The sequence below is a fragment of the Triturus cristatus genome, chromosome 3_2 (assembly GCF_964204655.1).
Source record: "Triturus cristatus chromosome 3_2, aTriCri1.1, whole genome shotgun sequence".
In the NCBI taxonomy this organism is placed as follows: Eukaryota; Metazoa; Chordata; class Amphibia; order Caudata; family Salamandridae; genus Triturus; species Triturus cristatus.
In genome coordinates, this window is record NC_140584.1 from 522419189 (window position 1) to 522434247 (window position 15059).

At 47.0% G+C, this 15059-nt stretch overlaps 1 protein-coding gene across 7 annotated transcripts in view; it reads right to left on the bottom strand.

The window, feature by feature from the left end:
- Nucleotides 1–15059, bottom strand: part of PPFIBP2 (PPFIB scaffold protein 2) — a 1154531-nt gene that overhangs the window by 635401 nt on the left and 504071 nt on the right. For all 7 annotated transcript variants that reach the window (XM_085648219.1, XM_085648223.1, XM_085648222.1 and 4 more), the window contains one exon: nt 2938–3152. In XM_085648219.1, the coding sequence (XP_085504345.1) occupies nt 2938–3152 (215 nt within the window). The remainder of the gene's footprint in view (nt 1–2937; nt 3153–15059) is intronic.

The following is a 15059-nucleotide window of genomic DNA, read 5'->3' on the forward strand; positions in this document are numbered from 1 at the left end:
AAGAGCAGCCGTCTGAAACTGAACTCTGACAAGACGGAGGTCCTCATCTTCGGACCCACCCCCTCAGCCTGGGACGACTCCTGGTGGCCGGCCTCACTGGGTACAGCACCGGCACTGACACCCACCGACCATGCACGCAACCTAGGATTCATCCTTGACTCCTCCCTCTCCATGTCCAAACAGGTCAACGCCGTCTCCTCCTCCTGCTACAACACCCTCCGCATGCTTCGCAGGATCTACAAGTGGATCCCGACCGAAACAAGAAGAACGGTGACACAGGCCCTCATCAGCAGCAGACTGGACTATGGCAACGCACTCTACGCAGAAATCCCAGCCACACTCCTACGAAGACTACAACGCATCCAAAACGCCTCCGCCCGACTGATCGTCAACGTCCACAGCCACATCACTCCCCACCTGAGAAACCTACACTGGCTCCCAGTCGACAAGAGGATCACCTTCAAGCTCCACATCCACGCACACAAAGCTGTCCACAACGCCGGACCAGCATACCTGAACAGCAGACTCAGCTTCTACACAATTATGCATGGACAGCTCCACCTGAGCGCCTGCGCCTCCTTTGCTGACACTGCCACTCCGCCGTGAGTTCGCCCCCGATGTCTACCTTGCCCCGCTGGTCTAGTCTCCCTGCATTTGTATAACTTGCTTCCTGTATTTTGTGCCTGTATTCTCTATTGTTGCGCCTCTGTAGGGTTCCGTTGCCCCTGCTTCAGCCCGTTCCCCCTTCTCCTCTTCTGTTTATCCCCTCTGCCCGTTTCCCGCCGCTGCTCCCCTGCGGCCCCGCTCCCCTCGATGCCCATTCGCTGCCCCGCTCCCGCCTCCCAGCTGCTCCTCCCTCCCTGCCTTAAGTGGTGGCCGCTGCGCGACAGCAGTAGTGACCCCTGACCCTGCTTGCAGGCCAGGTCACTCGCCTGCTGCCGCACAGCTCCACCTGAGTGTCTGCGCCTCCTTTGCTGCCACTGCCACTCCGCCGTGAGTTCGCCCCCGCTGTCTGCCTTGCCCCGCTGGTGTAGTCTCCCTGCATTTGTATAACTTGCTTCCTGTATTTTGTGCCTGTCACCCGCCAGCTCCGCTCCGCCAACCTCGCCCTCGCCGCTGTCCCCCGCATCCAACGAACAACCTCGGGCGGCAGAGCCTTCTCCTACCTCGCCGCCAAGACCTGGAACACCCTCCCCACCCACCCACGGCAGACCCAAGACCTACTCGCCTTCAGAAGACTCCTCAAGACCTGGCTATTCGAGCAGTAGCGCCCCCCTAGCGCCTTGAGACCCTCACGGGTAAGTAGCGCGCTTTGCAAGTACTCTGATTGATTGATTTATTGATTTTGCTTTAATAGTACGGACACACCAATTGGTAAAATGAGCGAGGCAGAATAGTGCTAAAAACTATCCAAGAAATGCCAATAAATAAGCTCAATATATCCCAATTCTATGCAAATAATGCAGACAAAACAAAAACGCTGCAACATGACTGAATTCTCTGGGAAATAACCATATACACTGTAACACTCATAGAAATCCTCTTCTCATGGCTTAATTAAAATTAATGTAACTGAATTAGTTAATGTTTAGACACTTGTCTGTAAAACATACATTTTAAAAGAATAAAGCATGTAAATTAAGCACCCCCCCACCTCACCACTCCCATACGTCTGATACAAGCTCTAACCCAAGTGCACTAATATTTAGACATAAAATCTCCACTCCTCAAACGCCCCAGTTCTAAAATATCTAACTTAATCTCTTGTCGCAAATACAAAGTATTACATACTTCTTTGATGGGGCTGCAATCATTTATAGGCACAGCCACCTGGGCAAATACATTTAACTCCAATGGACCCCAGCACAAAAAGCTGCTCTTGTAAGAATCAGAACCATCATAAAAGTGTGATGTAAAATTCAGCCACCTTTTCTGCCATCGAAGACCACTGGGGATAATCTATAAAATAACATAAAGGACAAAGAAGCTGGCACAACCCTTTGATCTGTTGTTCTCACTTTCAACAGGGATACAGACACTCTAAATCAGCCTCAACAATACTTTGCAACGTCACAGGCCTTCAGTGTTCCCTACAGTATAAACAAGAACAGTGACTTAATGACATTAATTGGTCTTTAGGATAGCGGGTCTTAAACCTTTGACTTCTCTGCACCGACACCATTGGAAGCTGGGGACTCCTACCTAAGCAAGGTCTATGATTCGAACCTCAAAGAATATACACACAATTACAGAACCATGTATACATGAACCAAATACATTAATTATTAAATGTTTCCTTTAATTCACAAGCATATATACAAAAGTCGAAATTATCATTTTAATAGGAAGATCGGAGCTTTTCATAATGTGGTTTTATTTCTAATAGACAAAGCAATGGGCTCTAGTATATGGCACACAATTTAATGCATCCTCTCCTGTTGTGGATACAAACTAGTGGTTCAATTGAGGCCGCCAATCGTCTTGTGCACTGTTTGCTTTACTTGAGCTGATCCTGTGAATGAAGCTAAGGATATCAACGTAATATTTAGCTTTCAGTTTCAAATTCCCGACATTTAAAAGGGACCTGAAACAACACTTTCTAATTTGTATCCACCCACTCTAAGGTCTCCCCTAGGTGTACTACAAACATACAAAGACTTCACAAAGACGTCTAGTTTGATGACCTAGTTGTTTGCTTGGTTCGCTTATTTTACTATGGCATTCTCTGGAAAGCTGTGTGCCTTGAGCCCACGGCCTTAACAAGCGATTTCACAAACCCAAATAACTACACACAGGTCTGAAAGATCACATTGTATATCTTTAAATGTAATGAAAAATGACTAATTAATACTTAAACGCTCCAAGACAGAGGAAAAATAAAATGCATTGGCACTTCTGAGCACAGGTATGTTTAGTTAAACGCCTGTACAAACTTACCAGTTTAATATCCAGCCATTCAATTAAACAGTCTACTGTGGCTTCGGGGACTTGGTGTCGCAAGACCTCCTTTTCATTTGGACTCTCCACCATTTCCAAAGCAATCTTAAGTTCTTCCACGAGTTGCAATATTGATAAAGTGCTCAAATACTCTGATGGAACAGGTGACCCAATGTCATACATTCCATTTGAATACTCTGTTGCTGCCCTTGTACCTAAAAAGACAAGTCAAAATGCAATTATTACAAATAAAAAGGGCATTCAACTTTCCTTGCCTGCTGCATTAGATTCAAATCAATTAAATTCAGCGATTATTTGAAACTATCATTTCAATTTTTGTTTTAACAAATCCATTGTAAAAGGTATAATGAGTCGTACAAAGACACTTCATTTTGAACAGGAATATTATCTTATGGACAAGTAATGCATAAACTCTTTAATTCAAATAAATGAATACCCATTTGAAATATGAAATGTATACTACGAGTTCCACCGCACCCCTGTGACGACAATGAATAGTAATACATTCAATATTTTGTCCTCATATGTAGCGAAGGTTGTTTGGTAGTTTACTCTTCTATACTCCGGCATCCATAGGTAAATTAGGGTGTTTACAAAGTTTTTCTAACCTATATTCTGCAAACCTGACTAATTCACCAGCACTCATCTCTATTATATTTAAAACAATACCTGGACTGAAAATGAAAGAGGAGTGATAGACGGTGCACAGATTCAAAAGCAGGACTAAGGTCTACATCTCACGGTGCACCAAAACAACAAGCATCTCAAAGAAGAATGTAAAACTGAAACACATGCATAGAAGTGTGTGAAAGAAAACACTTTTCAACCATGCCTTTTACAGACATGGCAGCTCTTTGGAACATTTATCAAGCACCTTGTACTCTACTTAGCTGGCAGACTATTTAGTCCGCAATAGACCTGCAGCTATAACCAAAGGACCCAAAGTTTGCATGCGTCTTATGGAGAGCATGCTGTGAAGAACATCTCGCTGATCTGTCGGGTGGGACTTGCTGTTAATGCTACATCCCATTTGATGGTGCCAGTTGTAAATGGAAGGCAAGCACCCCCCACCCCTCCCCCACCACAACGACAGCATGCAAAGTACTGAGCATGTCACAGTCTTGCACAAGGTCTTTCTGTTTACTTTGGTGCGGGTTGAATTACAATAATTTCTATAGTAATCACACAACCCCGGACTCCTTTCTTGGAAGAAGGGCAGGTCCTTAAAGGTAAGTGGCCACACACACACACTTGCTGTGTGAGAAGCATCCCCTCTGCCTTAATTTTAAACATTGCTGCGCCTGGTTTTACAGTAAGTACTTCTAGTTTTTAATTTATACACCAATAAGAGACTATATTTCCTGAAGACCTCTAACTATCCCAAATTTATCGTTGACCCTTCTAAGGCAAAGCCTGTGAGAATATTTCTTACATTAAGCAATGTTATCAAAGTATCTTCTTTGCCCTCTACAACTGGTGTCAGCCCAGATTTAAAAGTCGTAATACAGTTTACTACCCTCTCCGATCAACGTAGTCAACTCATTTTCACTGGTAGACGTGTGTATAGTCAAACCATTTCTTTAAACTACATTGATAGGAGCCTTCAGAGAAGACAATGTTCGTCGAAGGACGCAACTAGTTGTGCTCTCTCCAAACAGTCTGATAAACTAAAAATACAAATTGGCTTTTCAATCCTTGGCTCACTATGTTGTGGGCACTGATCAGAAATTAGCCTCACTAAATACCATAAAAGATTTTAACAAAGAAGAAACCACATACACTAGATGACCTTATAGTTGTTCACCTATACCGGAGAAATGGTGTTCCTTACCTGAAATGTTAAAATCAATCTGAAGGGATCTAATTCTTTTCAATCGAACCACCCTAATATTGAGTCTTTTACTGTCACTGAACCTGTTCCTTTAGGGAAGACTTTGGTTGAGAGGGAGCTGCGTGTGTGGGGAACTAAAAAGCAATCTGGCCGCAATTGTCTTGGACAATCCAGATGATAATTCTTTGCAGAATTCTGCCATGCCAGACACAAGCATCTTGTGAAATTCTGGTTGTGATAGGATACAAGATAATCCCGTCTTTGAAGGTTACTAAATAAACAAAATTAGGAAATTAAAATATCGAGTGAAACTTCCAGTTATAACAAAAAACACAGCCAAGCGCTTTTCAGTTTGTACAAAAAGGGCCATTAATTTGACCAATACTTCGCCATATATACCCACTATTAAAAATAAGCCCTAAACTCAGGTAAGTGCACCTTTAAAGGGTACTGACTGATACGCCAAAGTAGCAGCTTGCTCATTAAAAACCTCTCTATGCCCCACTATCTCTATAGTCATGTCAGGTTGAATGCAATACAGCTATGGTTTAAAACCTCAAGGTAGCAACTTCAATGTCTCGTGAGGATAAAGGAAACTTTTAATCATATATATGTATCTTTAACTGATAATGAAAGATCAGCAGAAGTAACAGCTCGTTCATGAAATGGTCATCCCATTTACTTACCAATAGCATACACTCAATGTGTTAGTGCAGAAACTACCTTCGATCTTAAGGCACCACATTTTAAGCCTCAGTGACCATGGATCAAACCAGGAGCTATTCAGACTTTACCAAAACAGAACACAAAAACTCTAGTGTCACCTAGAACTAAATTGCACACTTCTGCAGCCACTCGCTTATCAGAATGTGCAGCAAGGAGCATACACATAATTTGCAAACACAGGGGTCATCCAATAGGTAGACGCTGTGAGAAGTTGGCCTGATATATGATGTCACTAATTCTAGTGTACACCTTGTATCAGTCCAAACAACCCTTATGGTGATTGGTTGTAAAGTCAACCTTATAGACCAGCTATCCTAGTGGTAGCATGGACAAGAGCAGTCTTAGGCTAAACTCTGTATGGCATGTGAAGCCAGCTATTATACCATTTGTAATCCCTTGAATACTCAATGAAAGGACACCACAACAGATGTATATAAAAAATAGAATGTATTTATTCTAAGCAAAATACCCTCAGCACTCTTTATGAGATTAGAGGTAAGTACAACACAGTCTTATTTAAGCATACATTAAATCACACAGGTAAGTAATACAGTTAGGCCCTAGGGACCACGCAAACCATTTACTAAGTAAGTGGTATAAGAACCACTGTCATGAACACAGGATAGGCCTAGGCCTAGGGAATCGCTGGGGCTACACTATACTACCAAAGGTTAGGAAGTGGGCGGCCCACGGGATTCAGGTGCAGAGTGGAATCACTCACGCGTAATGCGTAAAAGTCGATAGAAATAGTAGTTATTAGAAATTAACAGTTTTAGGACACTTCTGGGGTAACTAGGAAGTCGAGACTTGGAAACTAGACCCTAGGATAGTCAATACCCCTGTGAGCACCGGAGTATTCAAGTTACCTAGCCCACGGGCTGCGGGTGCATAGGTGTGAACTTGCGTCGGGTTTCGTCATTGACTCCTATGGATGCCTGAAGGAAAGTTGCTGACAGGCAGTCAGTGAAGAGTGTCCGGTGGATCCCAAGGATGGGATCAAGAAGGAAGGAACCTGCAAGCAGAAGGGACAGAGTCTAGGTCACCAGCCAGGAGCCAGGAAGGAACCAGGAAGGAACCAGGCGATGTCGTGAAGATGCAGGTGAAGAGGTGAAGCTTGTCGCAGCAGCCACGGGTACCAGGAGGCGTCGAGGACGACCAGGACCAGGAGGTGATCTGTCCCATGAAGGAGCTTGCTGTCGGCGGCGTCGATGTCGAGCTAGGACCCAACAAGCCTTGGCAAGCGGAACCCACGCAGAATGGAGGACTTGCTTCTGGTGCAGTCCAGGAAGGTCTGGGGTGCTTCTCTTTCACAGAGGAGCATGTGCCAGTCTGGAGGAGCCGGACCAGCAAGATAAAATCAAAGGTTCGACGTTGCAGAGGTTACTAGCCAACGGGCCAGCAACCGGACAACACGTCGAGCAACTCAGGTGCAGAAGGGCCCACGCAGAACACGTGAAGTGTGGGGAGCTGATCTTCTTTGCAGATGGTGCTCGGGATTGGGGCTTCTCAATTCCCCAAGCACAGCCTCAAGGAAGCCTCGGAAGTCACGCTAGTCAGTTACTAGCCACTTTTCCCAAGTCGCCGGTCCCACGTCCCTCGTCGCCTCCACGGGTCTCAGCTTTGCTGTCGATGTGGATCTGGTTCAGAGGTGTCTGGAAGTCACGGCGCCGGTCAGTCTCTGCAGTCGTCCCTCGTAGGATCAGTCGCAAAGCAAGCAGTGGTCGCTGGATGGTGCCTGGTTGCCCAGGGTGGTCACTCCTTGGCCACAAGGGAGATTCTTCAGTCTTCTTCCTGAGGTCGAATGTCGAAGGTCCAGAGTTTCTGTTCAAGTTGCAGATTCAGGATAATCTAATCTCTGCAGGGATCAGCTACCTACTGATATACTGGGCTAGTGGGCTGGGCTACCTGCAAGGTTCCTCCTATGGGTGGGACCAGGAAGGGGAGTGGCTACACCCCCTTTCCTTTGTCCAGTTTCAAGACAGAGCTGGGGCTGGAGTGCCCCAGCACCGGTTTGAACTGGACTATGCATGGGACACCTTGTGTGCCCCAGGCATGTCTCATTCCTTTCAGCGCTGCCTGCCCCAATACACTAAAGCCTGTCTGGGGAGGTGCTAGCACCTCCCCAAGCAGTAATCCTATTGTCCAGGCCTCCCTGGCTGAGAGGGCTCCCAGCTTCAGGAGGTCAGACTCGTGTCTGTGGCAGCAGCATCCATTTTGTGATGCTGAGGCTTTGGTGAGAGTTAAACAGCAAAGTAGGATTTTAACATGTCTCTCCCTCTAGAAGGGAGGAATAATATCCTCATAACCAGAAATGGCATGGGGGTATTATTCATTCAATTGATAACTTTATTTCGGTCGAAGACCATAAAAGCACAGATAAAATATGTACGTACAAAATAAAATACATAAATAATTAAGCACCTAGAGTAAGAAGTTATTAAACAAGAGTTATCAAGAAAGACATAGTAAACAATTCAATTCATCAGTATTAAGAACAATTAATCAGGACAGACCTCCTCCGCCACATGCCATATAAAAAACGAGAGACAGAAAACACAATGGGGGGTGAGGTGTCATATCTTAAGATCCTACAGGCTTGGGCACATTGTTTTAGGCCCAAATTTCTACACAGTGGCACCAGCCAGGATCTACGTATTGCGTTATAGGCAGGGCAGAAGAATAGAACTTGTATTATTCCAAGTGTTAGACACCTTACACGGCATGTTTTGATAAAGCCAAACCATAGTTACCATAACCGTTTAAGATTATAAGGTACTTTAAGAGTATATGGTAGGCTATATCATAGAACAGCTATAAGGACATGGTTCCGAAAGCTGCAGACAGGCTCAGCTCATGCTAGAGCACCATCTCACATGTTACCAAGCACTCTGCCTCCAGGATTGTTAAGGCCTGCCATAGGAGTGGCTGATAGGTACACATGTGTCTATATATAAGGTAGGTATAGGAATACTACACCTAAGCAAGGGGTGATTACACGACCTTGCCCCAGCTGAGTGATCAGCCAGTTGTGTCATAATGGTAGGCCAGGCCAGGGGTGGCATAATACATGCTGCAGCCCCTGGTAGGCCTAGGGTACACCTATGCCCTGGGTACCGAGGATACACTGTACAGGGTCCAATAAGGTGATCCTTACCAATTGGGTATGTACCTAGGGTACATGGAGTCCATTTTAGAGAGAGAGCAGACAGCCTGAGACCCTGAATGGCAGTATCTCAGGCCAACTAAGTCGAAAAACCAGCTAGAAACTAGGCAAAAAGTTGGGGGTAACCATAGTCAGATATTCACCTTCCTACACAACCCCCCCCAAACAAAAGGAGATAAGGCTGTCCTTGACAAGGTAAGCCTATATTGCCTAAGTGGCCATATAAGGAAGAACCAGCACTGGCATGGTTACCCCCTGTCTCATGGTCCACTAAGCAATCGCTCACCCTAAAGGTATCATAGGGTCTCCACCATAGGGAATCTCTACCTTTGGTGTGTCTTTGCAAAGTAAAAGGCTGGTGTTGAGATGGAGTACTGAAGTGAGTGTCCTCAAAGTGAGGCCTCAGCTTCCTCCAATCATCCTCCACCATGGATGCTTTTCTTTCTTTAACTGAGTTGCACTGTGCTCTCAGGGTCAGCCTCTGGCTACCTAAAGCTGGAGGCTGGGTCCCTTTTGTGGGCTTACTGGAGGGACAGGTCAGGTTTGGGGCCCTAAGGTCCCATGTTTGCCTGTGCCCAACAGAATCCCTCTGGGGGACGTCCCTAACTACCTGTAAAGGAGATCCCTCAGGAATGTTTTTAACCATCTTTTGATGGGGGGGTTCTTGTGGGCAGGGGCCCTCTTGGGGTCCACTGGCCTCCCTGACCTCTGCAGCCCTGGGCTGACTGAGGCAGGGTAGAGAGAGGCAGGCTACCTGCACCAGACTGGGTCCCACCTTGGAAGGGTCCACTGGCATCAGAGGCTCTGCCAGGCTAGGCCTGGCTACCTCTGGGGCAGTTCCTTCACAAGGGGTGAGGTCAGATCCCTGAGGAGGCTGACCTTTTCCTAATGTCTGGGGAGAGGGAGACTTTTCTTCCTCCCCACTACTCTCTGTTTGTGTGGAGTGATCCATAGTTTCAGGCTTCACTACACCTGTGTCAGTCTGAGTATGGACTGAGACCATTACAGTCCTGCCAACCATTTCAGGGAGGCACTCAGTTTGGGTTTGAGCTGTGACTGTCACAGCTCTGCCAATCTCTACAGGGAAGTCTGTCTTTGTCTGGGCTGTGGCTACCACTGCCCTTCCAACCTTTTCAGGGAGGAAATCTACTTGGACAGGGGTTGTGGCTGGCACAACCCCACTACCCTTTTGTGAAAGGCCTACCATTTTAGAATGGGTGTCTTGTTCAACTCCAGCCCAAGCTGAGAGTTCTAAGTCATTCCCCAGTAAGCAGTCTACAGGCAAGGTTGGGGACACTGCCACCCTTTTAGGGCCAATGACACCTCCCCAGCTGAGACATACCTCTGCCATGGGATGACTATTCTGTTTGCCATCAATGTTAGTTACCTGGTATGAGAAACCATGCAAAAGCTGCTCAGAGGGAACTAGCCTATGGGCCACCATAGTGATGCTAGCTCCAGTGTCTCTGTAGGCCTCAGCTTTTCTACCATTGATGTAGGGCTCCTGTCTGTACCTACCCAAAGGGTTGGGACAGGCAGTGAAGTTGTCAAACCCCATGCCACCATCACAGACAAGAGTAGCTGCTGTAGGGGACTTGGCTAAGCCAGGGTCCCCCTGTGTTCCCCAAGAAAACCCAACCAAATTTTTGGGGGCACTCCCACCACCTGTGGGATTACTGCTGAAAGTAATAGGTGGTGTGACAGGAGTAATTAGAGGAACAGTTTTGTTTTTAGCCTTTGGGCAACTGCTGTCAGTTTTCCAATGCCCAGGAATTTTACATTCATGGCAGTAAGGCTTTTTAACTGTGGTAGAGGAGGGAGCTTGGGACCCACCACCCTGTGTGGAGTTTTGGGGGCCTGAGGAAGATTTCTCTTTTGGTTTATCCCCACCCTTCTCTTGAGGCTTGGTGGTATCTTTCTTTTGGTCACCACCCTGATTTTTAGGCCTAATCCTGGTCCTGACCCATTTATCTGCCCTCTTTCCCAATTCTTGGGGAGAGGTCAAATCTGAGTCTACCAGGTGTTGATGGAGAAGCTGGTTCTGACAATTACTAAGGATCTGCTCCCTCATATTCAATTTGTACAATCCTGTATAGTCCTGCACCTTGCTGCCAGTTAACCAACCCTCCAAAGCCTTAGTGGCACAATCCACAAAATCAGACCAGTCCTGTGTCTGTGTCTTCTGGGTGTCTCTGAACAACAACCTATATTGCTCAGTGGTTAAGCCAAACCCATCTATCAGAGCACTCTTCAGGACTTTGTAATTGTTAGCATCCTCATCACTAACTGTGAGGAGCTTGTCTCTACCTTTGTCAGAAAAGGAGAGCCACAAGATAGCTGCCCACTGACTCTGGGGTACAAGCTGTACTTTGCAGGCCCTCTCCAAAGCAGTCATCCACTTGTGGATGTCATCCCCATTCTGATATGGGGGGACTATCTTGCTTAGGTTTCTATGGTCATAAGACCTATCCCTATCTCTAGGAATGTTGCTGCCACCAGTGGGTTCTAACCCACACAATTTTCTCTCTCTGGCCAGGGCAAGTTTCTCTTTGGCAAGGGCAATTTCTTCCCTCTCAATCCTAAGATTAGCTTCTGTCATCCTGGCCTTATGCTCTCTCCTCTGGGGGGAAGTCATCCCCCTGTGGGATGAAGCATTGGAGCTTCTTGAGTGATAGGAGTGGAGAGAGTCCCCTGAGGGAGATTTACCCCTTCTATCTCTCTTTTTAAGATTACTTGGGGGCCTGTAAGGGAAGCTCCCATGCAAGCTCCCATGTAGGCTTAAGTTAGCCTGACTAAGTCTTCTGACTGGGGTCTTGCTACTTCCCTCTTCCTCTGAAGTCTCTTCTGACTCATCTGTATCAGTTAAGTCAGGGGTCTCTTCTGTGGAGGGGAGGCCCTTATCTACAGCCATGGCACCATACTTGGCAGCTCTTTCAGCATCATAGGCCTCCAGAAGCTCCACTAGCTGTCTAAGGGTAGGGTTGGAACACTGTTTTAATCTCCTGGAGGTACACAGTTGTCTCATCTCCTGGAAAGTGAATGCATCATATCTAGAGGGAATCTGTCTAGGATTCTCCTCTCCTGAGGGAGTATCAGTGTGATCTCCATTAATGGGACATGATTCTAGTGAGGGTGTGGTGTGTGCACCTACCAACACTAGTTGTATCTACTAAACCTCTCTAGTAGTTGTAGTCAGGGTGTGCTAGGCCCTTCAACCTACAACAACTAAGTCCAGTAGGGCTTAAGTATTTATAATCTATGTTATATGTACCTAACAATATCTGTGTGATCTTTCAATTTAGTATCTCAAGATTACAATGGTATTAACAACAGCAAGCTCAGATCCCAACCGCTGCTCACCAATGTGAGAAGTTGGCCTGATATATGATGTCACTAATTCTAGTGTACACCTTGTATCAGTCCAAACAACCCTTATGGTGATTGGTTGTAAAGTCAACCTTATAGACACCAGCTATCCTAGTGGTAGCATGGACAAGAGCAGTCTTAGGCTAAACTCTGTATGGCATGTGAAGCCAGCTGTTATACCATTTGTAATCCCTTGAATACTAAATGAAAGGACACCACAACAGATGTATATAAAAAATAGAATGTATTTATTCTAGTCAAAATACCCTCAGCACTCTTTATGAGATTAGAGGTAAGTACAACACAGTCTTATTTAAGCATACATTAAGTCACACAGGTAAGTAATACAGTTAGGCCCTAGGGGACACGCAAACCATATACTAAGTAAGTGGTATAAGAACCACTGTCACGAACACAGGATAGGCATAGGCCTAGGGAATCGCTGGGGCTACACTATACTACCAAAGGTTAGGAAGTGGGCGGCCCACGGGATTCAGGTGCAGAGTGGAAACACTCACACGTAATGCGTAAAAGTCGATAGAAATAATAGTTATTAGAAATTAACAGTTTTAGGACACTTCTGGAGTAACTAGGAAGTCGAGACTTGGAAACTAGACCCTAGGATAGTCAATACCCCTGTGAGCATCGGAGTACTCAAGTTACCTAGCCCACGGGCTGAGGGTGCATAGGTGTGAACTTGCGTCGGGTTTCGTCGTTGACTCCTATGGATGCCTGAAGGAAAGTTGCTGACAGGCAGTCAGTGAAGAGTGTCCGGTGGATCCCAAGGATGGGATCAAGAAGGAAGGAACCTGCAAGCAGAAGGGACAGAGTCTAGGTCACCAGCCAGGAGCCAGGAAGGAACCAGGCGATGTCGTGAAGATGCAGGTGAAGAGGTGAAGCTTGTCGCAGCAGCCACGGGTACCAGGAGGCGTCGAGGACGACCAGGACGAGGAGGTGGGCTGTCCCACGAAGGCTCTTGCTGTCGGCGGCGTCGATGTCGAGCTAGGACCCAACAAGCCTTGGCAAGCGGAACCCACGCAGAATGGAGGACTTGCTTCTGGTGCAGACCAGGAAGGTCTGGGGTGCTTCTCTTTCACAGAGGAGCGTGTGCCAGTCTGGAGGAGCCGGACCAGCAAGATAAAATCAAACGTTCGTCGTTGCAGAGGTTACTAGCCAACGGGCCAGCAACCGGACAACACGTCGAGCAACTCAGGTGCAGAAGGGCCCCACGCAGAACACGTGAAGTGTGGGGAGCTGATCTTCTTTGCAGATGGTGCTCGGGATTGGGGCTTCTCAATTCCCCAAGCACAGACTCAAGGAAGCCTCGGAAGTCGTGCTACTCAGTTACTAGCCACTTTTCCCAAGTCGCCGGTCCCACGTCCCTCGTCGCCTCCACGGGTCTCAGCTTTGCTGTCGATGTGGATCTGGTTCAGAGGTGTCTGGAAGTCACGGCGCTGGTCAGTCTCTGCAGTCGTCCCTCGTAGGATCAGTCGCAAAGCAAGCAGCGGTCGCTGGATGGTTCCTGGTTGCCCAGGGTGGTCACTCCTTGGCCACAAGGGAGATTCTTCAGTCTTCTTCTTGAGGTCGAATGTCGAAGGTCCAGAGTTTCTGTTCAAATTGCAGATTCAGGATAATCTAATCTCTGCAGGTATCAGCTACCTACTGATATACTGGGCTAGTGGGCTGGGCTACCTGCAAGGTTCCTCCTATGGGTGGGACCAGGAAGGGGAGTGGCTACACCCCCTTTCCTTTGTCCAGTTTCGAGCCAGAGCTGGGGCTGGAGTGCCCCAGCGCCGGTGTGAACTGGACTATGCATGGGACACCTTGTGTGCCCCAGGCATGTCTCATTCCTTTCAGCCCTCCCTGCCCCAATACACTAAAGCCTGTCTGGGGAGGTGCTAGCACCTCCCCAAGCAGGAAACCTATTGTCCAGGCCTCCCTGGCTGGGAGGGCTCCCAGCTGCAGGAGGTCAGACTCGTGTCTGTGGCAGCAGCATCCATTTTGTGATGCTGAGGCTTTGGTGAGAGTTAAACAGCAAAGTAGGATTTTAACATGTCTCTCCCTCTAGAAGGGAGGAATAATATCCTCATCATCAGAAATGGTATGGGGGTATTATTCCAAAGTGTTAGACACCTTACACGACATGTTTTGATAAAGCCAAACCATAGTTACCATAACCGTTTAAGATTATAAGGTACTTTAAGAGAATATGGTAGGCTATATCATAGAACAGCTATAAAGACATGGTTCCGAAAGCTGCAGACAGGCTCAGCTCAGGCTTAAGCACCATCTCACATTTTACCAAGCACTCTGCCTCCAGGATTGTTAAGGCCTGCCATAGGAGTGGCTGATAGGTACACATGTGTCTATATATAAGGTAGGTATAGGAATACTACACCTAAGCAAGGGGTGATTACACGACCTTGCCCCAGCTGAGTGATCAGCCAGTTGTGTCATAATGGTAGGCCAGGCCAAGGGTGGCATAATACATGCTGCAGCCCCTGGTAGGCCTAGGGTACACCTATGCCCTGGGTACCGAGGGTACACTGTACAGGGTCCAACAAGGTGATCCTTACCAATTGGGTATGTACCTAGGGTACATGGAGTCCATTTTAGAGAGAGAGCAGACAGCCTGAGACCCTGAATGGCAATCTCAGGCCAACTAAGTCGAAAAACCAGCTAGACACTAGGCAAAAAGTTGGGGGTAACCATAGTCAGATATTCACCTTCCTACACAACCCCCCCCAAAACAAAAGGAGATAAGGCTGTCCTTGACAAGGTAAGCCTATATTGCCTAAGTGGCCATATAAGGAAGAACCAGCACTGCCATGGTTACCCCCCGTCTCATGGTCCACTAAGCAATCGCTCACCCTAAAGGTATCATAGGGTCTCCACCATAGGGAATCTCTACCTTTGGTGTGTCTTTGCAAAGTAAAAGGCTGGTGTTGAGATGGAGTACTGAAGTGAGTGTCCTCAAAGTGAGGCCTCAGCTTCCTCCAATCATCCTCCACCATG